The following is a 25,729-nucleotide window of genomic DNA, read 5'->3' as shown; positions in this document are numbered from 1 at the left end:
GGTAAGGCAGACAAAGCTCATATTTTGCACAAACATTAAATTCATGATAAGGAACAACATTTGCAAAAATAAAGAAAATTAAAAATGTCAACAATCACAACCTGTCTGATCCTTACAGACAATGGCTCTTAAACATCCTTTGATTTGAAAGTTGCATTATGTGAATTCAAAAACAATCGAAATACTATAATTAATCTTGTAGTTATATCATCAGACAATGAGCTGATTCCTGCCTATAGTTTACAATAAAAATTTGACTTTATGATTTCTTTAAAAAAATTATTTTCTGTCATTCACGATAAATAATCAAGATAGGTTTAATATAATAATGTTCTATATTTTGTCTCTTGCTATAATTATTGTAACATATGCATTAGTATTGACCTAGCATAGCTCGAAATACATTTTGAAAACATGAAACTTTATTGAATATAAACAGCAACGACGAGCAGTTAACAGTCTCATGTAATTTTGTACTTCTTTAAACCATCTTATGGCTCCATGTGCTAGCATGAACTTATAAATTTATATTTTTTAATGGAAAAGAGATACTCAGTGTTGCTATGAAGTTGTACAACTAGGGCTTGCTGGGTTTAAAAGAAAAAAAAACATTTTCCAACGAGATCTTTCTAACAAGAAACCATCTTGTGATACAGTTAATCTTATCGAGCAGTCATCTTGGAACATGATAGAGTATCAAACACCGTTATTGGTTATCACTTGCTGAATACGGAAATTTAATGCGGTATAAACTGATACTCTTCCCAGCAGTCGGATTGCGAATCAGACAGGTACAGATGAATGAGCAATTTCGATACTTAATGCGGTTTTTTTTTTTTTTTTTTTGACTAATCACATTGCTTATTATTCTCACTTGACGATTTTGATGTCTTATGATTTTATTTTCCCCCCGCCTCCCTCTGCAGCACCACCGTCGACCTGCCCCTCCCGATGCTGCTCCTCTAGCGAAAACCGTCTCCCGGTTGCGTCCAATGCCTACACACACACGCATACATACACACACCTACACACATACGCACACACAAACACACATACACACACACACATATCCAAACACTCATGCCTGCACACAGACCCAAACACACACACCTACACACATAAACACACACATACACACCACACACACACTCGATATTGCGAAAAACATAATTTGAATTCAAGATGTCAAAATTCAAATTAATTTTTTTTCCCCTATCACGATGCTGCTTTCCGAGAGAAACTTTCATGACATCATCGTGCGTTACCATTCTTTTCTTTGGTTTCGGCCCGCAGCCAACAATGGGCGTGTTTGCAAAAGGTGACGTCTGTTTTTATTATCTGATCATCTGCATTATCTTGAAACATATGAGTTGACACTTTCTACGTCATACACTGCTTCCTGGCTCTCTGATCAATGGGCGTTTCTTTTTTTCCTGATGTTGATGTTGTATTTTGACTTTTTGAAAACGTGATTATTGCACCAAGGAGCACACATTATTTATAAGCATTGATAAGCGATAAATACATTTCACAAAGCTTTCTAGCATGCCTTCCGGTGATATAATATCAGTGAAATCTGTTTTGGCATTCGAGTCATCAACAAACTTAAAATATACATATACTCTAATTCTTGATTGAGTAAATCCGGGAGCTAAGCCGCTGTGCAAAGAATCCCGTCGAGCACATAAATAAAATAAATCATGCTGTGCTATTTAATTGTTATCATGCAACATATATACAGCGAGAAAAGAAAATATTAAAAAATAATAAATTTAAGATTTTTTTACTTTAATACTGCAGCGCGTCTCCCATATGTTCAAAGTGTAAAAGAAAAGAGGAGGGGATATCAACCTAACGTTTTATTCTTTTTCTTTTCTTGCTGTTCACGATTATTAACATCGTCCGTTTTGCTTTAGCTTTGTGCTTAATTTTCGTCCAACCGAATTGTATCTTTCTCTTGTGCCGCACCTTTGAGAAAGCTGTTGCTCACTGTTTGCATTCCTATTGGTTCTTTGTTGATTTATAGTTTTCTCATTGTTGTATAGTTAATTCACTGTTTTTTTTTGGGGGGGGGGCTACCTGCTTATCTGGCTCATGTTTTTTGTCGGATGTCCTTTCATCCATAAGCTCATTTCTTTTCTCTTGAAAAAGGTGTTCCTTGCAACACCGAAACCTGTAATTTTCGCTAGTTGACGTTGTTATTTCTTATTTTACTTTTTACGCACAAAGGTATTTATTCAACTTACCTTAAGTACTGTTTACTAAGTGAAAACAAAGAGAAACTCAAGGATTTTGGTGTAGGGAAATTCCATGGTGTCGGACGTAAAAAATGAAGAAAAATTTCTCAGTTTTAATTCCATTTACCAAATATAAACTGCTCCAAAATGATTAAATTTATTTACAAGATACTTACTACATCCCACTAAAGAAAAAATCATGTTAGGTTTTCAAAATAGATTCCTAAAGTATAAACTAAAAAAATTTAGAGTTGGTGTCGGACGTAAACACACAAATAGTAAAATTGATGGTTCACTTAAAAATTATTAAAAGTCTGTGAATTTGCTTACATTTTAATTTTAAAAACAGCTTAAATCTGAAGTATACTTATGATTGAAGCATATTTTACAGTTTTCAAATGATATTATAGAGAGTAAAACTATTTAAAAAATATTTTTAGCTTAGTGTCGGACGTAAATTTTCGGTGTCGGACGTAAATTGTTCATACTAGAAGTAAACTATTGCTCTTAAATGTAAATACATAACAATGATTACAGTTATAAATATGTAAATTATATTTTACATATACTGAAACAAAATTAACCAAGTAATTTCAAAAGTAGGGTTGATTGGGGGAAGTGGGACACTGGGGTAAATGGGTCACCTCCTAAAACTGAAATATGCATATGTTTTTTATACTGTTTTACATTGATCATGTCATGGTTCATCACAGTGATCAATTTTGCATATATTTGGGTTACGTGGGTTTTTTTTTTTTTTTTTAGGTCAGAAAACTTAAAGTCAAAAAAAAAAAAAACTGAAAAATATTTTTTGGCGAGTTTAAGCAGCATTTTTCAAAGTGTTTCCAGTTAGCATTTTTTTTTATGATCATTAAACATTCATATACAGTTTAACTTAGAGTGCATACTGCAATCAGAATTTTTGAATAAAATATTATTCAAAACTGTTTTATAGGAGGGGCCCCACTTACCCCATAAAATTTCGCTATAAGAGGTCCTCATACCATGGGGTAAGTGTTCCCCCTCTCCATAACAGTGAGAATTTGAAAATCAAAAGCAACTCTGATGAAATATTTGTATTAGTGAAGTACAAGACAGCTATGATGACTTAGTAGGAATTGATATTTCATCTACAAAAGCTGGTGATTAGTTATTTGTGAAACTTACCTGATAGAAAACCATCAAGATTTATATGGGTTGAATGTTGATAATAGTTCTTCATTAGCCAACTTTACATGGATGCAGTCATTTAGTTTTTCCAATTTCTTTTTACACTCATAGTTATTGCAAATTTGCCAAAATTGATCTTAATTAACTATATTACGTTCATTCAACACACCTTTTCTCAAAAGGGGTCCTACTTACCCCCTAGCAACCCTAAATATATATACAGTAAATTCAATAAGTTGTTTTCTATGCATGTTTCACTTTAACATTGAAATTAAAGGCAAAAAAAAAAAAAAAACAGTTGAAAACATATGCTGTTTAAAGGAATGTAACAGTGTCGGACGAAAAAATATTTTTACGTCCGACACCTAGATTTTAGTAAAAAATATTCACTTGTTACAAAATGAAAATTGGTTACATCAATGAGATTGAAAATCTTACTTTGTACTCAAAAATACATGTATGTAGCTTTAAAATTATTGGCTCAGCATAATTAACTGCGCATTTTGCTGTCGGACGTAAAACACTTAATGTACCCCAGAAGAATTCTTTTACAAATCAAAATGAATTATATTTTGACACATTTTTGCAACATCACCAGCAACACATTGCTTCTTTAAATGTTTATTCATCTCAATTCATAATATTAGTATGTATTTTTTGGAAAAAACAGAATTTCTTTGAGAGTCACCAAATACGGTTTGAAAATACTCAAGATGTTGACCTTAGTTTAACCTCCTGTAACTTATTTATAACTGAAGTGATCAAATTTTAGACAGACATTTCAAAATATACAACTTTTTACCTTTAAAATGTCACATTATTTGTTTAGAAATTTTAATTTTGAAAATTTGATCATCTGGTTGACCTTATCATGGAATTACCCTGTAGTGAACTTAATAATGTTTAAATATTCATTATTATCCAATAACCCGTCGTGGGATCATTGAAAACTAAATTCTTCAATTTTTTTAAAAAACATTTTTTGAAATATTTACTCCAAATTTGATTTATTCGCATTCCTAATATCAAATGCAGCTTAGAGTATTGTTGTTTTCTTTGTTATGTTGGGGAATATGGGGCAAAGTGAAAAGGTGATATATTTAATCCGTTTTTAGCGCCATCTTCTAAGTAATATTTCAATTATGTAGTAACATATGTAGTCTAATGCAGTCAAAAAAATTACCTCTGAAAATCAAAGCATATGATAATACAAGCATTTTTCAAAAAATGACACTCAAATTTTTGTTTTGTTGCAACAATTCAAAACGTATTTTGATAATTTTCAAATGATAAAATTCTTGTTACTAAATATTAGTTGAATAATATTAATTGAAACCTTCTAATATTTGGTGCAGTATTTATTCAATTGATATTTAGGTTTTTTTTTTTTTTTTTTTTTTTTTTTTTTTTTTTTGCAGCTAGTCAATTGTTTACTAAATTCATTCATTACTATTCATTTATTATCTAATTTGTTTATATTTCTTCATTTAAAAAAATCCCATATATTAAATCATTCATTCACTCCATTTTCTTATTCATTCACTATTTTATTCACTCATTAATTTTTGCTCACGTATTAATTATTAATTAATTTATTTATTAGTTTCTTCTTTCATTATCTCTTCGTTTATTCATTTATCCGTTTATTTACTCATTAATTTGTTCAAAAATATTTTTTACTATCGGATAGAAAGTATTTCGTTTTCAAAATATTTCATTTTTCACTTTACTGCAAAGAAAAAGTGAAAATTTTCCACTTTGTTTTGAAGGCACAATTTTACTGCCAAAAATTAAAAACAATGTTTCAATGCAATTTTCATCATAAAATTCAATGCTGTTTCTTTATGTACAGTAATTTGCAAAACAAATTTCAAATTTATTCATTTTGAGAAAGCTCAGTTATTTTAACTATATCACTTTGCCCCACATTCCTCTACTTTGCTATCTGTCTGAATCTCGGAATGAGATATTTTATTTGGGTTCTTAGTGGATAATTACTGTTTCACACTGCTTGACCCCGGTTTTGTATGCTGTAGATTGATTTGAGGTGTGCTGATTATTACTTTGCTTGATGAATTTGTCTCCTTTTGTGCTGCGTTTTTGCTACCAGCACTTGGCTATCTGCCAATGTCTAAAACTAATGTTCTCGAAGTTCGTTATTGTTAAGAAAAGAAGAAAAATATTCATAACATTAATCAAACCCACAAAACCAACTCTAGTAATATAAAAGTCTGTAAACATAGATTAAAATAAGACATGGTTGGATAAAACTCAATTTTAGTTATAGCGCTATTCCGTACAGAGAAACTACGATATGTGTACCTCCGCTGTGTGTGTGTATCCCGCTGTTGTTACAAATTCAAAATATTCAAACCAAGATCTTTCAAACGATACCAAATTCATGTTTCTATTTCGATTACAAGTAACACAATTTGAATATTAACAAGGAAGAAACGTACTAAAATGTACGTACAATTTTACATTCAAACGCGATTTTCTCAAAGCTTCAATTTTAAAAACTCATGTTCCATTTTTTCACAAAACAACTCGACCTATTATTTTGAAATTTTCATCATATTTTATTTATATGCTCAATACTATGAGTGAAATTTTAGCTTTAGGACTCATACTTTTCCCACACAGCTGTTTTTATGGTCAAAAACGTCAATTTTTTTATTTAAAAAGTGACTAGTGGTTAAAATTTAATAAGTTACGAAAGAAACCGCCTTAGAATTTAACTTCAGTAGTCTTTTCAATATTATTTGAAAACATTTTGAAAACTGTAAGTTTCTATCATTAAAACTTTTTTGAGAAAAAGGTACATAAAACTTAGCACTTTAACATTACACGTGTACAGGGAGTATCAACTCTCCCGATCATTCAAAACCGACAATGTCGCAACTCTAGAAATTTTTACGCAGTTTTTTAAACGTTCACAATTATGCTCTTTTTTTCTTAAATATTAACTTTTTTCATAACAATCAGATTGGAGAAGGACTGAAAATGTCAAATACAGTTGCAGAAAAAGAAATTTAGCATTCACTATGCTCGGTCCACTTTAATACTCTAATTCTGGATATAAATTACAATTATTATCTCTGAAAATTCTAAAAAAATAATCAACTTAATTCTATGAAACTAAGTTGATTCCAAAAAATAAAAATACATTAATTAATGTCAAATACGTCAGCTAAGGAAAATATTTTTTTAATCTAAATTTTTTTAGGAAAGTTTTCAAAAGAACTCGTAAGCAGAAACCACGTTTTAAAAGCGTTTCTGGTAAAGCTGGCTTCGTTCACTGGCAAAAGCTGTAATGAGGATGGTACACATATTTAAAAAAAACTTATCGGTAACTTTTTGGAGCATAAATTAGATAAGCGTCTTCAAATGATTTTAAACATCAACTCTTAAATAGGTTAAATCTTCATTGAGCATAACTTAAGCTACACAGCTTCAATTAAATAGAGTAAAAAATGAAAGCAACTGCTAAGTTATAATAACTTATGGAAAATCAAATAACTGCACGCATATTTTTCTTTTTTTACCTTAAACAGATTTTTCTTCAATTTTTAGTTCACTCAATGTTTCTAAAGAGCGATATTTAGCTTAGAAAATCGAAGATAAGGATATTTTTTATTTACAATTCTGTCAAAAATTTCATATATAAGTTACATTCTACATATCTGCTAATAAATAAAAATTAAAAAGAAAATTATTTCAAAAATCATTTGTAGCCGAAAATGTATTTAAGCGAAACATTTTTCATTAGCTACGGTTTTGGGTTTTGAAACTTTTTACAACAAATATTTTATGTAAATTTTTCGGTTGCTTTCCCGTGAACAACACTTACAGTAGATCCATGTAGTTTTCTAAACTAATTAAGGATGAGCAAATTATTTTCCTGCAATTCAGCAGGAAGTGAAGTAATTATTAGACAGCAAATAATAATTTAATGAAAACTACCCGCAATTGGTGGCTAAATAGTCGCCTTGCTGCACAATTTGTTTTTTACGCCATTTAACTCTTCCGCCAAGAAGCCGCCTTTTGCGACTGCTTAAATAGATTTGGTGGCGGTGTAAAGATTATTTTAGTCTACACAAATACATACATACAAAAACATTTTATTTTATTTTATGTATATAGATATGCATAGACATGTATTATAATTTACAAGAATGTATAACTTGAACGGAATGATTGGGGAAAATTTCATTGTTACAGAATCTTAAGAAATATAACTCTGGTAAAATTGAGTTTCGCTATTAAAAACGGTACACTAAATAATAACAGACCAACGGATTCAGAGTTTGTAGGACAGACTTGCTAAAAATTACGTGAAATATTAAATGTTTTTCCTAATTAATTTATCAAAAATCACCACACCTATATAACATACCCCCATTATATGTATAGCTTATTTATTAGCTATTTGTTTCGTAACTTTATGATTCGGGTAATTCAGTTGGAAATTTTCCAACAGCATAAATGGTACTTCGGTTCTTTATCTTCTTTTAAACGTTTAACTTTATTTCATACATATATAAATTTCCATTATGATGAAAAATCCAAATTGAGGGTGTTATTAGAATATTTTTTCTCATATAAACGAATTTATTGCTTAAGCGCCTTCCCTAAATAAGTTGTTTTTTTCCTTCTAAAATTAAATTTCAAAAAGATCTTCAGGCGTCTGAAATCTCAAATCATCAACCAATGATGAAAACGGCCTCTAAAACTCAAAAATAATGAGAGACGTCTAATAGTTGAAACAAATTTTGTCCTTTTTAAACTGCCTATGGAATACTAACCGGAGCTTTCTCTAATCTACGCAACGAATTTTAAAGAATCTCGCTCAAAACACCTTTTAAATGGTTTAATAAATATTCTTCCTTTAAGTATTCTGTTTTAATTCAACCGTCTTACTTTTTTTCATTTTATGCTCTTTAACACTGATTCTTATTCTTCTCTTTCTAAACCCCAAGAGTCAAAACAATTAAGAAATTTTAAATGGGGATTTATACTTGAAATAAAAAACATCTTTTTATTTTTTGTTGTGTAGTAATTACTATAAGTAATCCGTTGTCATGTTGTGTTTTAAAGTGAAAATATCTTTTAAAAACTTCTAGTCTTTAAAAAATACTTTTCGAATGTTACTTTTAGAAAACGATCATCAGAGAAGAAACTGGAATTTGGAACTCATCCAGATATTAAAAAAAACTTCTTAGTAAATAAAGATGTTTGTTTATATTTCTTTTTAGATTCCTTCTCCCAAAATTAATCAACATGGGTGTTTTATTAGACATACGATAAAAGATAAAAGTTCTTACTATTACTACTACTATTATTATTATTTATTTGGTTTCTTGCAGTTCTTGTAAAGAAGGCAGTAAGGATATGCTTTGTCTTTTAACTAAAAGTTTTTACTCATTTTTTAAATGCGTTAATTCTTCTGATAATATTTATTACTTGAAGTAAAATTTGAATTTGTGTATTAATTGGCTGCGTTTAGTAATTAGCGGTTTCATCAAATTATCATCATCCTCATATAAATAATAGCCGATGATAAAATAACCCGCGTGTTTCAACAATGAAACTCACGCCACGGCACACAGTGTGGCATAGTGGGCAAAAATCCACCGAACTCGCGGGTTTTGAGCTAGGATCTTCTATTATGGCTCAAAATGCGGCAAAATTCTTCGACTATTTCGTAGTGGTGCTACAATTTTGAATTTCTTAACCCCCTAAGCCCCGCAAAGCTCAGAATGGAGTCAAGTCGCGATTTTGAAAACTAAAAAGTATGATCATATTTTTTCCCTGATAGGGGGCTCAATGCTTAGTATAAATCGAGGAATTGGATGATAAATCACAACTTTTGATCACTGCCGGGTATTTAGAAATGCTTTTTTACACCGTATAAGTCATTAAAAACATGATTTTTCAGGTTTTTCCGTTGAAAAAATGGGTTTTAACGGTCCTCACACATCTTCCGCGCAAGAACAAATATATATTTTGATTCTAAACTACAACTTTTCAATCATTTCCCAAAGTTAAAAAGGTAAAAACCTCCCTAAAACACCGAAAAATCGCTCAAAGTCCGAATTTCAGCTCGAGATCCTACTATTGTCCACGAGAATACATCTATGCAATGGCGTCAAACAGCTTATTTTATACGTATACATTTATGTGTTTACATTTCGAGAATAAATCGTCTGCGTTCGAATAAAGACCTTTATATTTAAAATTTCCTTATGCTTTTGATGTTTTTAAGAAAATTTAATATAATAAAGTAACAGTTGAGCAAACGTGTAGACGCAAAATTAGTATGCTTGTCTGTTTCCTCGGAATAATCGTAATATCTGAATTGTAAGAGGTATGTTCACTCTTTTACATAAGTATACAAAATAGAAAACTTTGTCCTCTGTTACATAAATAAGTATTTAAACAAATTATGTAAATTACATTTTTTGAAATTAGTTTCTGCGTGCAAAACCAACAAAACAACATAAATTGTAATATAAATTCAATAAAACTTTATAATAAAGTAAAAAAAAGATGTCTTTACTGTTTTTCATACTTCTAAAGTGAAAGCTAATGGACATATATTTGTAAATATTCGTTCTTAAATTAGAGTGAAGTAAAATTATAATTTCATTAATTCTTTCAGTCCTACCTTTAATTTAGCTGTAATTTAACCTATAAATGATGTTGTTAGAAACAACAATGGGGCTAAAAGAGTCCATCGGAGCATCAATTATTTAGTTTAAAACCGTTAGAATTTTAACGTGTTTTTACATTTTAAGTTAAAATTCCAACAAAAACACTTATGTAAAAGAGTGAACATGCCTTGTTACAATTCGAATATTACGATTATTTCGATTAAACAGACAAACATACTAATTTTGCGTCTACACATTTGCTCAACTGTTACTTTAATACATTAAATTTTCTTAAAAACATCAAAAACATTAGGAAATTTTAAATGTAAAGGTCTTTATTCGAACGCAGACGATTTATTCTCGAAAAGTAAACATATAAATGTATACGTATAAAATAAGCTGTTTGCCGCTATTGCAGATGTATTCTCGTGGACAATAGTAGGATCTCGAGCTGAAATTCGGACTTTGAGCGATTTTTCGGTGTTTTAGGGAGGTTTTTACCTTTTGAACTTTGGGAAATGATTGAAAAGTTGTAGTTTAGAATCAAAATATATATTTGTTCTTGCGCGGAAGATGTGTGAAGACCGTTAAAACCAATTTTTTCAACGGAAAAACCTAAAAATTAATGTTTTTAATGACTTTTACGGTGGAAAAAAGCAGTTCTAAACACCCGGCAGCGATCAAAAACTGTGTTTTATCATTCAATTCCTCGATTTATACTAATCATTGAGCCACCTATCAGGGAAAAAATATGGTCATACTTTTTAGTTTTCAAAATCGCGACTTGACTCCATTCTGAGCTCTGCGGGGCTTAGGGGGTTAAGAAATTCAAAATTGTAGCACCACTACGAAATAGTCGAAGAATTTTGCCGCATTTTGAGCCATAATAGAAGATCCTAGCTCATAACCCGCGAGTTCGGTGGATTTTTGCCCACTATGCCACACTGTGCGGCATAATAATTTGATAACATGATTTGATAGTGTTTAACATGCAGGGAAAGGTTTTATTGTGACAAGGCTGAACTTGATCCGGTGTTTTACTGGGAAAACTTTCATTTTAGGAGAATGAAGAAACGTAAAAATGGTCGGCGATAATGAACTCTATCTACTGGAGTTAAGGGTTAATCCACTGGAGTTAGGGTTAAAACTCAAACTACCAAAATATCACCAAACAGGCAATTGCTGCGTTTATATGTGGAAGCACATTTTCACCCGTCATATCATGACGGGAGACTTTCTAGTTCATTAATAATACTAAATTATCTTTAGTTATTTTAACCGTTTAATTATTTTTTTTTTCAAAACAGAGTTAAAAACTGCGTTTTGTATGCTGGACAAGAACCAAGATGGAAGAGTGAATCTCAGTGAAATGAAAATGATGCTGTCAAATTTAGGAATTAAAATAGAAGACTGTGTTGTGGAAGCTCTCATCAGTCAAGCAAGTGAAAGAGGTAAAACTTGTATTTTTCTTGTAAATTAATAAATGATATTTTATGTCACGATAAATGACAGTGATGTCACTAATCAATAGAACAACTTTGTTTGCTGTCCATAAATGATGCTTTTTTTTATTTATTTATGTCACAATACATGACATAATACATGATAGTCTACATGTCACAATAAATGAGTTATGTGTCATATGTGTGTATATTACACGTGTACAATGTACAAAATTCTATATTTATTACACATAACATAATACATGACACAACACATTATATTTTATGTCACAATAAATGACAGTGATGTCACTAATCAATAGAACAGCTTTGGTTACCGTCCGTAAATGATGCTTATTTTTATTTACTTATTTATTATTTGTTTCAACAGGCAAGGACTTATTTACTGCGATACATAGGAAACAGTTTCACTTTTCAGAATAAACTTGTTTAACTTTTTAGCCACAACACAAAGAATTTCTTAAAATATTACATGATCCAAAAATTTAACTATACCATATTTTTAATTCATCGTCTTATGCCCTAGACCGTAGAGCAGCGTCTTTTAATTTCTTTAATAGGTGGAACCCTGTCTAATAAAGGTTTTAAAGTCCACGTTTTTCGTGGAAACCCTGGTTTTCTTTAACAGTATTGCTTGAATGAAAAATTCTGAAAATATTTGCAGTAAAAATGATATTTATTGCACAAAATATTTATTGTCTTCAAAAAGTAACTCCAAAACTTATTTAAAATTTCTTAAACTAATTCTTAAGCCTCGTTCAAACCCCTTTTTTTATTTAAATTTTAATGAGATAAGTAATGCTGGTTTTATTATTGCAGACAGTTGAATTTTTATATCCAGTTTAACATCAAATCTGTTGTGGTATCTATTGTTTGCATATAAGTGTTGGAAGCCCTGTTTGACTCCTATAATACAGTTGCAAATGGTAAAGGCGCCAACATCGCCTTTTGTGATACTCGAAAACATTCATTTATTAAACTGCGCCAGAGTTGAAAAGGTGACATTTTGTAATGTAATTTTTCTTGCTAGGATTAATCAGACGTTGTTTTAATAAAAAGTTCGTATTCCTGCTGTAGTGACGTAGTCAAAAGTCGTACACAAACAGTGTATGAATTTTTAATTCACAATTCATCTTGATAATTCCACTGCTGCTCATATGAAAATACTTATTAAAAGCTTCACTTAAATCTTATGTTTATCATTTTTTAAGCAACTAAATAGTTTGAAGTAAAAGAAAGTATGCAAGTTTCACGGAACCCTTGAAGGATTTCCGTGGAACACTGGGGTTCCGTGGAACGTAATTTAAGAAATGCTGCCCTAGAACATAAAAGAGCTCCAAAAATCACACAAAAAATTGTTAAAATGGGGTAAAAATTATAACCACTGATATTGATCTTCCATGTTGTGGTTATTAACCACCGTGTAAGATAAACTGACCTATTAATGAAAACCCTTTTTTTTTCCTTCAAATAAAGTTTCAAAAGTATTTTTTCTTTTTTTTCTTATATAAATTGGCAATAGTTGTTTCCTTCGACACATTTTCAAAGAGAAAACTACTAGAAAATTCTAAGTTTTACTCACTGGTTGGCAATGGTGTTCCCATAGGGTGTACTCCATACACGCCGTATACTCTCAAACATGTTTTATACATATAGCGTATACCCTCATGCTTCATAAATTTTCATATCATGACATACTATGTATATGATCACATACACAAATTGAGCTCAATGGATTACTGGGAGTATACCCTCAGAAAAATTGATGAGAACATCACTGCTGGTTCGGAGTGTTCCTTCACAGATTTGGGGAACCTTTTTTCATTCTACCCTCCCCCCTCCAAAAAAAAAAAAAACACCTGACGCAGAACGGCAAAAGTTCTCCCAGGTTTTAAAAATAATTACGAGGGACGTTTTTAAAGTAAGGACCGTTTCAAAATAAAAAAGAACGTGTACAGATAGAGCAAAGAAATTTATTGCACAAAAATCTACCACTTTTAAGCAGTATTTCGACATTGCTTCCGTGATTTTCCAAGCATATGTCATAGCATGATACAGGTTTTTGTATACCTATTCGTAGAAAATTGCCGCCTGTGTAGCCAACCATGGGGTAAATTGTTCTCTGAGCTAATTATTGCTGTTGTGCCACAGATCACCTAGGAAAGAGTTTAGATGCCGAAACAAATGAAAGTTGCTGGAGAGAGGTGGGGGCAGACCAGGGAATGTTCAAAAACGTCCTACAAAGAGTCCTACAAGAGTACTATACAGGCGGTCCTACATGGTTGACTATACAGGCGGCAACGTTTTACGAATAGGTATACAAAAACCTGTACCACGCTATGACAAATGCTTCGAAAATCACGGAATCAATGTCGAAAAATAGCGTAAAGATGGTAGTTTTTAGTGCAATAAATTTATTTGCTCTATCTGTATTCGTTCTTTTTTTTATTTCAAAACGAACCTTACTTTTAAAAAATGCCTCGTACATGTATCAACTAAAATGCTTTATTCCAAGTGTCAAATGTTGGCGTTTCTAACAATGCCATGAGTTTTTGAAAATGAAATTGCGCTTGAATATCCGTTCACTGATCAGTCAAAATTCTTATGGACAACATGTGGTTTCGGACAAAATCATGGCCTATTTAAAAGTTAAATGTGCATTTTTCTTGCAGATGATGGTCTAGTCAGTGAAGAAGAATTCCTTGGATGGATGGCAAGTCAAGAAGAAATCGGTGGACAAGAAGATGACATTATGGAAGATTTATTAGCAGCATTTCGTGTCTTTGATAAAGATGGAAATGGATACATCACAAAAGTAAATTTTTCTTTTTTAAATTAGCTTTGCTTGAAGCTTCGAAAAAAGTTGACTCAAGATATGGACAGCTAATTATTATATAGGGTTAGCATAAAATAATATCCCGGTTTTAACATTTTATATTTCATAAAATATTACACATTAAAAAACCACACGATCAAGGAAATTCGAAAAAAATCCAATTTGATAGTATTTGGAAGAGCATCGTAAAATATGTTTGCAGCACAAAAATTATGTGGCCACGTGGCCCCGTTATCGAAATATGAGGTCTTAAAGTTGCCGAAATTTTAAGTAAAGTCAACAAATTTAGCGAGTTTCGTTGTAAAATGAAATGTACGGCGCGAATTCAACATCAGCATCTGACAAGACATCTCATAGCCATTTTTGGTCGTTTAGGGACAAAGTACGTAAAAGATGTTTTCAGAAATTCTTTATAGTCCGGTCAATTTGGACATAAAAATAGTGATCAAATAACAAAAATTTCGACAGAGTCAAATTTTCGTACAGACCTTGGGTTTAATATTACAAATAAAGTGCCAAAAGCCCACATCGATCCCATGTGTGCTAAAAAGCTTGTTCGGGATCAAAAGTCAAAATTTTAGGATTTTTGGATTTTTCTCGAAAACGATAAGTTTTATCAAAAAAGTACCTCAAAGTTGTAGATCTCAAAATTCTCTATAAAAAATGGATCTTTTTACTTAATGGTACGACTACGTTTACAAGATACGTGTTACATCATAGTGAGAAAAATTTGTGAGAAAAATTTGCGTTCGTCAGACTGCCGACTACCAAAATGTATTGTTTTAAAATTATATGTTTGCTGTTAAAATTACCGGTATTTGATATATTTTAAAACGAATGATCAAAAAGGCTGAGTTTCTTGCTATTCTTAGGCAATGAGCTTAGCATTAATTTCAATTATAACTTAACAATAGGCAAAAAATACAAATAAATCATTGGTTAGAGACAAATGTTTCTAAATTGTTGTAAAATTCTTAGAACTTCGGGGATAAAAATTTATGGTCGCTCTTCTATACAAATGGAACGTTGCGTAAAAAATTTTAAGTGAATCCGTCGATTAGTTTTGGAATTTTGGAGTAGCCTACATACGGACACTGCTTTTAAGATAAGTCTGCATTTATAACTCGATGGCGGTTATTGTAGTCAAGTATATAAAGTAACTTTACGGACGAAACTTATTTAAGCAGTTCTTAAATACATATAAATAAGCATTTTAAATCTCTGTATTTGCTGAAAGATTAAAGAAAATCAATTTGACAGTGATAGAAAAGCTCTGTTCTAGAAATTCAACACACTTTAAAAAGTAATTTTAATTATTCTTTTACAGTCTAAATATAAGTTTTAATACTTCATTTAAAGCAAAAAAATGCGCAGAAGTGTCACTCAAACTATCCATTATATGTTTACCTACAGGTATAAATTTCATATGCGAAATTACGTCACCACTCAAATTTAAATCTCAATACTTTTAATTTTTTGCCTTAAGTGTACTGATGGCACCTTCCATATTTGCCCCAAGTGCCTTAATCAACAAGCCTCTCCAGAGCACATTCTAGACTGCTTCGGACTGCGCAGGGTCGATATCTACACCTCGCCACTAGAGGTTTATGACTTTATAAATGTGAATGGTTTTCTATACGTGGTATGACTTCGTCCTGCCAGGTGGGAGATAAGTAGAAGATGAAGACTTTTAATTTTTCAATCTTAATTGAGGAAAAAAAACCTTTAAAAAACTGCTAGGTTTCTGTTTGAAAAAAAAAACAAGTTTTAGAAACGCCCCAATAAGTTACGAATAGTTTTAAAAGTGTTTGTCCTAAATGATAAGATATCATTCAGATCATCTACGTCTTGATAGCGAAGTTATTATCATTAGAAAGATTCTCATTATTTACATAGTATAAATGATATTTCATATCACCCGAAGTTTAGGTAAGATAATAATCAGCACAATTTGATTAGATAATTTCTTGGTCAACGAATTTAGTGAAAAATTTTCTCTGAACCAATGGCGTATGTATACAAAAAAAAAACACTTAAGTTGTTGTTGTTTTTTTCGGTAAATTTAAACACTATTTTTTTATGTACTTCAATATTTACAACAAAACAACAGCCATCAGAAAAATTAATTCAATGGGAGAATACGTTAAAAACATTTGATAAAACTAAAATTCAAAATACAGCCCTAAAAAACAATCTTGCTAGGGGCAGGGTATAAATTTGTTTTTCCAGAAAGAAAAAATTTTAACTTTGTTTTTTCGCATATCGAAAGCACTGAACCCGACGGCGGAGGTCTAGTTTTTTGCAACTGTCCTGTTTTCGAGACATAGTACGCGATTGAAACACGGCATGTAATGGTATATTTCAATGGCATAAATCTGGATACTTAGGTCCAAAATTCTTATATCACTTTTCAGTAGTCATTCGTCATTTTCTTAAACAGCGTATTAGTTTTCAATACTTATATTAAATTTGGTGTTTATGGGTTAAGTACTTTGAATTTAGTTCTAATATATAAAAGGTGCATCAAAATTTCCCGAATTCCCTCCGATACATCGAGATTGTAATATACCATTGTATGCTACATTTCAATTGCGGAGTTTTTGAAAACGGAAAAAGTTGCGAAAAATTAGACCCCAGCCGCATTAGATTCAGCACTTGATATTTGTCAGAACCAAGATCAAATTTTGTTCCCGGAAAAACCAAGTGTAAACCTTCGTCTGGTTAAAACTTTATGGCAGAAGAGAATGATACTATAGAGAAAATTCTGAGAAACAATTCTGGGTGATTTTCTAACGAGTACTTAATCTGTAGTACAAGTATACTATAAGATCTTAAGTTCTGATTTCAAATGACCTTAATGAAAAACTACTGCGCCAAATGTTGTCAGGCTTGTTAATATTTTAACAGAGGGTCATTGATTTATGTTTTCCGCAAAGTAAAAATGTTCAAAACTAGCCATCCATGGAATTTCGCTGCATAAAATATTGTTAAACAAAGCAACAAAAGATATCGGTTTGAAATGTTTTCAACCATTTCAAAACGCTCTACTAAGCACGTATAATAATGGATCATCCGCCATGTTATGAAAGTAAGTTAAAGCATCGCATTACTGAGTTTTCAACAGCTCTTCGAGATGAATATTAAGGATACATCGTCGTTCAGTTGCACCAAACAGTTTGTGTTGCCCTAAAATAAAGTGGCTTTATGGCGAACCAAAAGACAAAAGTCACAGATGATCTCCTTTATCATCAGTCTGTGATGATATCATAAGCATTTTCGCGGAATTAAAAACTGCGAAGCAGCCTGTATATGCCTCCAAGACTTGAGAAGACATTCAAATGTACAGATGTGTGTCCTATGCGGCATAAACGAAAGGAAGTAAAAGCGCGAGCAAGATTCTTTTGTTTCCATTGAAGCAGAATTTGTGCCCCAGCTCCATCATATTTATTGAAAAAGCAGTGGTTTTCCTTTTATGGTCATTTCCATAACAGAATGCTCATACAGACCTTCTATCTAATTATTTCAGATAGGGGAAATAAAAGTTAGTTGTTTTAGTTTTTATAAAACCTTGCAGATAAATTTTAACACTTTTGAAATGTCAAAATTTTTTTTATTGTATCCATCATTATACGTATGTTGAAATGTGTAATGAAGTTCCCTTCAATTAGGACGAACTGAAAATGGCTATGGATATAATTGGAGAACCAGTTACAGAAGTTCAGCTCGATGAAATGTTAAAAGCCACGGACATAGACCATGATGGGCGCATAAATTACGAAGGTGAGCATGTTCTATAAAAATCGCACTAAAATAGTCTGCCAATCAAGCTAACCTTTTCAGTAAATTACTTTTCACAGAAAATGTAATATAAGAATTTTAATGCATTCTAGTTTATCTATTTTATGACTTTCTTTTTAACGTTCCTTATCCGGGCCTGTAAACGCCATCTCACCGTCTCAGATCGATCTGCCGTCACAGGTTCTTATCGCAGTTAGCATTCGATTCTAACCTCCGTCAGTCACTGGAACCGCCGCGCCGGTGTAGACCATCTTCCTGATTGGATGAAAAGATTTCAAACGATTGTTTGTTTGTCTGACTGAGGTTCGAATTAGTGGTGAATATAATTATTAGTGAACACGTTTCAAGCATTGTAATGATGTCAGTGACATACACATGTCATGTCAGGACGGTTTATGCTATTGAGATCGAGCTTTGCGTTTATATTGGAAACTGGGCCTTGCCAATCAACGACAGAAACGAAATATTTGCTCCCTGTTGACGTCATTAGTACCACACAATTTTACTAACAGGCCCTCATACAGACAATCGCGAACTGATTGAATTATTTAAATACTTATTTTGCACTAAGTGGAGTCAGTAATTTCGATAGGCCGATCTGCCATTTTGAATCAGAGCGTGAGTTTGCGTGGTTTTTCTGCCATGATGTGGTCTTTTGGCGATATTTCAAAGCGTAAAGTTATTGACGTAACGGAATTGTTAATTAATTAAAGTAATCATTTTTTATGCTCCGTCTCTTGCTCAGCATTTGAATTAAGCAAAATCCATGCTTCGTAGTGCTCGAGTTTGGAGCTAAACAACCCGTCGCAAAAAAATAATTTTAAAAAGTTAGTCCAGTGACGCTTCAAATTTCTTTGTGTTCATCCACCTGGTTCAAACGCCGTGTCCATTGGACACTTTTCTCTCTGGAGATGATCAGATGCTGCAACAACGGATTTCCTTTCTGCATACCACAACACGAATTTTTATTGCACGAACTATCTTTATTGCCTGTTTCTAATCTCTGTGTTCACCACACAAGCTGACTCATCGGTGCCATTTTTAAGCAAGGAAAAACACGAGTGGGCTGTTTTTTTGGGCACAGTTATCTGTCTTTTTAAACTTATTTTTCTTCCTAAGTTCATGATCTCTTCAATGCGAACGTTAGCGAGATACGAAAACTCAACTGCCAATTAATGCAGCTAAGCGAGTACGGATGGCATCAGAATGGTTGATAGGTCAGCTTTAGCCTTAGATGAACCAAGTCAAGCTGATAGATCAGCAGCGAGAAATATTTAAACTCCAGACAAGAAAAGAAACGAAAATGCATACTTTTCCCCACGCTAAACATATGGAGCACCAAGTAACCACTTTTGCTAGCAAAGCTAAAACTAATTTTAAAACTTTAAATTTAAGCTTGTGGCTTTGAAACATCAGCATACTTTCTCGATGATACCATTTTCTTATCTCAAGTAATGTCAGTTGTGGTGAATGGAAACAGAATTTAGTGTTTCAACTACAGATCCTTCCCTCTCTTTTTGATGAAATGAGCGATAAAATTTTGTACATTGTGATCAAAACCTAACCTAGCAGCATTGTGAAGGCTAAGCAGATTTTATTTACAGCATTACCACGCTGCAAGGTTGGGTTTGCCCCACTTTTAAGTTCTTTGAGAGTAACTAAATATGAAAACATTGATTTTATGGCTGTTTGTCAGTGAATGAAATAATGTTTACATTTACCCCCAGCGTGGTTCCATTTACCCCGGAAACCAGAGCGTAGATGGTGTGACAACAAAACTTGTCAAACTTGTCACAATTTCAAATAATACCTCATACTGGAAACCAATTAACTCCATGCACCAAACCTAGATGTCAGCACCATACAGCGCATCGAATGAAAACCCGTTTTTCTCCCAGCCTATCTGGAGAGAGATTTTTTTTCTCCTTCCCGCTACTTGCTCGGGTAGCCATGGAGAGACGCGGTCGGATGACGAGAGAGGCCTGGAAGAAGCGGAGAAAGAGAGTAGCCTTTTTGGGGTAACATGTCTCAAGAATGAGATAATAGAAAAAATCAACTCTTCCCCAAAAGGAACACCGTCTTCGGCCCAAGTGGAATTAGAATGCAGGCTTGAAGAAGCCACATAGTGCCCGATGGAAGCAGATGGCGGCCAGAGACCAGGAACTCTGAACTCGGAAACATAGCCCCCGGAAAATTGATGCTCAAGCCGCTGGCAATCTTCTTGCACCGCCTGCACCCCTCATCAGAATTCATCTAATAAGTCTTTGGAGCCACATTCGCAACTCTCTAAGAGTCTGGCACAGCGGAGCAGCCCCAGCGCAGCAGAGCAGCCCCTGCACGTCTGAGCACGTGTGAAAATGGCGCAACGACTTCCCACCGCCTGAACTGTCACCATATCCCCGGAGCAAAGAGCCTGGCACAGCGGAGCAGCCCCAGCGCAGCAGAGCAGCCCCTGCACGTCTGAGCACGTGTGAAAATGGCGCAACGACTTCCCACCGCATGAACAGTGCAGGATCCCCGGAGCAAGGGTAGGAAAACATCCTAGCCCTGTTGGAAAAATGTCCGGCTCCCTCGCCGAGTAAAAGTGAAAGCAGTGGCCGATAAGGCGAAGAATCTGTATCTTGTGCGCGTGTCTATCAAGCGAGGGCTCGTAGAGGTCGATTCTACGGCCCGCGAGTGACCTAAGGTCGCTGCTATGCTCCAAAATACATCCGGCGTCGTCGTACGAGTGTTTGATCTGGACTCTTTGGGTGAGGTTGTTTTTTTCTTGTACATGTATATTTTCCTTTACCATGTTTAACCCCTAGGCGCATGTATTTTTTCTTTTACCATGTTTGTTTAATCGGAATAATTTCTAATGACACTATAATTTTCAATCATGCTCATTTTAAGGTGTACACCTAGTTCAAGTTATTGTAATATCTAATGTCTCCTAGAGAGAATAAAGAAGTGTTTTTCTGACCTAACGTTAATCGTTTTTGATGCAGCCAAGCTCATACTCCTAACTCCTGTAACCAGGAGATTCTTGTACTAACCACTATACCATACCGTCCGCCCTGTTGGTGGTAAATCAACACCCCAGCATAACAGATGGAAAGTGTTTTATTTTCCTTTGAGGTTGAAGATAATTGCAATTTACACTATCAGTTTAGAATTTTAAGATATTCTACACCATCAATACTCAATCTGCGTCCTACAGATTGCATGGCACCTGCTAAATCCTCCAAATGTAATATTAAATCATTTAAAAAGAAAACTTTTACAAAAAGTTAAACTATGCGCTAACTTTATGTAAAATACACACAAAGCTGCAATTTACATCATACTTTAATCAACCAAAAAAAACTAATAAGAAGAAGAATGACAGACTTGGGCTTTTTAATTTACCCATTAGTATGGGAAAGTACATCAAAGTTGCACATTAAAAATAACTGGAAGCAGAAATTTACAACTAAATGTTTTTAAAACCTACTTCATGACAAAAAACTGGTTCAATCCTGTTGCATCGCATTTGTAAACCCTGCTGGGGAGAACAATGTAAGACCACTAATGTAAAAAAAAAAAAAAAATTGTCACTGTGTCATCTTGAATCAATAATGGCTCTAGTACATGGTTACGAAGAAATTTTAGAGTTTTTTCTTTATGTTGCTTAGTTTTCACTCTCCAATAGTTTCAAAAATCACCACAAGTGTTAGTAGAGTCGGTTACTATTTACCCCAAGTTTCCATTCACTTTAACTGACTCAAGAATTTTGAATCATGTTAATATTTTCAAACGCTATTTACATTTTATCTGTTAAATTTAGTTTCTGCAGAACTACAAATTTCTGCATGCAATATACTGACAGCCAGGTTATCCATATCAGTTTCGTCCATGTTATGAACTCATCAGTCTGCAATGAGGAATAACCGAGCTGGAAGCAGATGTCATCTCATTGAAGCTACGAGTGCCAACAAACTGCTTGATAAAGCAAATTTTTCTCTCCAGCTTGGTTATTCCCAATTTCAGATTGATAAGTCCATAACAAGGACGAAACTACAGTCTCTAGATGGGATTAGCCTTAGAGCAGGAATTAGTAGATGGAAGGAGAACGTCCGATCATCTGCTTAGCATAAGCTGAGGCAAAGACCCCAAATCACGTGAGTCAACAACAGCGAATGGTTGACACGTTTTGCGTGAAGCTAGGGAAAGAAACATGATTTCTTCCAATGCTTTGCTTTAAAATCTATCACGTGCCCTGGGATTTTTGCTTCATGAATGAAAGTCTTCACTCCTTATATTTCATATCTTCTCAATGGGATTACCGGACTGCCGGTATATTGCATGCAGTTCTGCCTTAGCATTGGCTTAGCATTAGCTCAATGCTTAATACAAATTTTTATTTTTCCTACTTTCAGAGTTCGTGAAAATCCTTCTATGAAGTGATGCCGAAATCCTTTTATACTAAAAACTAAGAAGATCTTCTAAAATCTAGTAATGACTCATCCAGACGTTAGCCAATGAAATAATTCAACCAAGAGATATGAACATCTGTCGCAAAGAACTGAGGAGAACTTATGGATGGTGTACACTGTATCAAAAATGTTTCATCCTCTTATAAATGCAGTGAAATGGAGGAGATAAGAAGGTTTTTCATTAGTTTGAAAAGTATTGATTCTATAGAAATGGTACATGATCTCTATCGTTTGTACATAAACTTCTTATTATGACTGTTGTGAGATACGTTTCTTCTTTAATAGAGCAGCATTTTCCGACTTTTTCTGTGATGGAACATTTGTGAATTTTGGAACGGTCTGGAAATGAACTTTTTCTTACATTAGTAAAAATAGCATTAAAAGAAAAATCAACTATAAATTTTTGCAACTTCATTTACCATCGAAAACTTCCAGTTTCATTTTAATTTCCATTTAACACAGCATTAAATATCATGCGTAATTTTTTACTTTTTCTTGATATTTTCGGGACATTTATCGATTCTTCGAGGAACGCTGGTGTTCTTCAAAACAAAGCTTGGGAAGAGAGCCGGGTTAAGATATCAGGGGGCCCAAGGCCAAATGATTTTTTGGAGCCCCCTGTATTCAAACTTAACAATTTTAGCCATTGACTAAAACAATTTTCGTCATCAAAGGGTTCCTAAATAGTGGGCGATCTAGGCCGCTGTCTAGCCTGCCTATTCAGGCCCTGGGTAGTTTCCAATATGTCTTTTACAACATGTCGTACCACAATATGTTTTTTACGCATCTCTGAAAACTGAAGCTGAATTAAATCAGTAGCTAGATTGTCATTTACATTGTAATGCTATATTGAGTGCCAAGGTTTTTTACAAGAACTTAACTGCTATTATATTCATTTTGTCAAGCTAAAAGTCCAAAGCAATTTAGTTTATCAACGTCTCTTCATTGCACAAACATGACAACAAACCCTATTCTCGCACGCATCTGATCAACTTCGATAGCCTTTTCTTCTTGGTCACATGGCGAATTTGATCTTCGATTGGTGAATCGGATGCGATTTCTTATACGAGACAGGTCGAAAACGATAGGGTAAGAAGTTCACTTGATACAAGAATCGCTATGACTGTCTACAGAATGCTTTGAACTGATTATACTTTAAAACTTTTAAACACTCTTTTAACTAAAGTTAGAAATGAGTAATAAATTTCTTTAAAAAATTATTTTCGCTACAAATTTCACGCATGTAAATTGTTTGCTTTAAAAATATTCAGATATCATAATGAATTATTTTCAAAATAGTAAATAAATCAAAAAACCGACTAGTTCTCTTTCTTCTTATTTTTAGCAATGTATCTTCAAATTCATTTGTATTTATCATAAGCATTGTTGGTTAATCATTCTTAATTACAATCATTTCATCTGTATAGTACATGATTTGTGGATTGATTTGTGGATCTTTGATTTTCTTAGGATTCATAGCTGTTTTCTAACAGGTGATAAGTATTCATTTTCTGTACTTTGTATCTTGCATAAGCATTGGCTGTAATAATGCATTGGAGCGTGTAATAAATAATATTTTTCCTCTATTTGCGTATTTATTAAGAGTGGTACTCGCACGGCTTTGCCGGTAGTAGAAAATTAAAAGATCATTTGGTTCGCCTGTATATTTACAAATAATGGATGGTGAATTTCTCGCCAATTAGCCTGCCCATGTTACGGTTCCACGTTATGATAATTTGGTAATTTACTCGTCCACGGAATTTGCTCTGTAAGATGTTCTTAAAATCCAGATAGAAAAAAAAAACGAAATCGAATTTTCGAAAATTGCTTCAAGGTGCACACTCCCATGCTACAAACTAATTTTGTGCCAAATTTCATGAAAAATGGGCGAACGGTCTAGGCGCTATGCACGTCACAGTGATCCACACAGAGAGAGATCCAGATATCCAGACAGAGAGACTTTCAGCTTTATTATTAGTGAAGATAAAAACAACACTTCACACACACACTGTAAAAAAAAATCCGAAACGTTACTGAGTATTTCCATGTTGCGTTTCGGAATTTCAATGGTTTTTATCCACTTCCTGGAAAAATCAAGTTTACTTGTCAAAAAGTTTCCTGAATTGCTACAAGTTGCAAGAATGTAGACTTTTCACTCTTGTGAAAAATATTTTTAGCTCCCAGTTTAAAGATTAACTGAGATTATTTTTAAAGTGTATCGGCTTAAGCTAGATTAAGGCCTGTCCAGACTGATTAAGTTCCCAAAAGGAGCGAATAAGTCTATGGACTACGTAGCTTTGCAATAATTGCAAGCGAGTAAAATCCTTGATACTTACTTGCAATTCTGTCTCAGCTTTGGCCATGTTTGCAATACTGCATTTGAAACTTTCTTGACGAATCAGGAAAATGCCAAGCTATGATATTATGTCTTACTAAGTTAACTCTAATTTTCCGGAGAAACGCCTGGCTTTTAGCGGGAAGATTTCTGAATTTTTCAGAAAGCTTCCAGGATAATATCAGGAAGGTTACTGAATTTTAGCGAAAAACGTCCCTGGTTTTTACAAAATATGTTGCTGGCAGAAATTGGGCACATCAGCTACCCATTGTGTTCCAGGAACGTTTCTGAATCGTTATTACAATGCATAATAGAAATTCCATCATTGTGGTTAAATTTTCACATAATTGATATTCGGGCAAAATCCAAGAATAGGATGAAATTTGGCTACTTCACCCCCTAATATTTATGATCGAATGCCTGCTTTTGGTGGTTTTTAATAAATTAAAGAATAAATAATTTTACATTTCGGTGTAAAAAAAATTATCAGCTAGTTATGTTTTGATAGCCTTTTAAGATTATTACTTTATTTTTTTGAGGTGGCGACTGTGAATTATTTTTTAATCCCCACTATTTTCCTTTATTTGCCCGAAAGTTATTTTAAAAGCCTCTGTCGCATGCATCTGTAATTGCATAAACATTATCTTTATACATAAACTAGCAGTACCCGCACAGCAATGCCCGTGCTAAACTTTAATGGAAGTTCGTTGAATAAAAAAAATTGACGCCCCCTCCCCCTTTGATGTGAAATGATCTTTGTGTAAATTGCGTACACACCTTTTC

General features: G+C 33.2%; 1 protein-coding gene across 3 annotated transcripts in view; it reads left to right on the top strand.

The window, feature by feature from the left end:
* The window catches only part of LOC129225648 (calcium-binding protein E63-1-like), a 59,466-nt gene extending 36,137 nt beyond the window's left edge, over positions 1-23,329 (top strand). For all 3 annotated transcript variants that reach the window (XM_054860118.1, XM_054860117.1, XM_054860116.1), the window contains exons 3-6: positions 11,368-11,511; positions 14,196-14,338; positions 18,028-18,139; positions 22,555-23,329. In XM_054860118.1, the coding sequence (XP_054716093.1) occupies positions 11,368-11,511; positions 14,196-14,338; positions 18,028-18,139; positions 22,555-22,577 (422 nt within the window). In that variant the 3' untranslated portion in view covers positions 22,578-23,329. The remainder of the gene's footprint in view (positions 1-11,367; positions 11,512-14,195; positions 14,339-18,027; positions 18,140-22,554) is intronic.
* Positions 23,330-25,729: the final 2,400 nt, after the last annotated feature.

This window comes from Uloborus diversus, chromosome 7, assembly GCF_026930045.1.
Source record: "Uloborus diversus isolate 005 chromosome 7, Udiv.v.3.1, whole genome shotgun sequence".
Lineage (NCBI taxonomy): Eukaryota > Metazoa > Arthropoda > Arachnida > Araneae > Uloboridae > Uloborus > Uloborus diversus.
The sequence above is the reverse complement of the archived record's forward strand: the minus strand, read 5'-3'. Positions and strand labels throughout refer to the sequence as shown.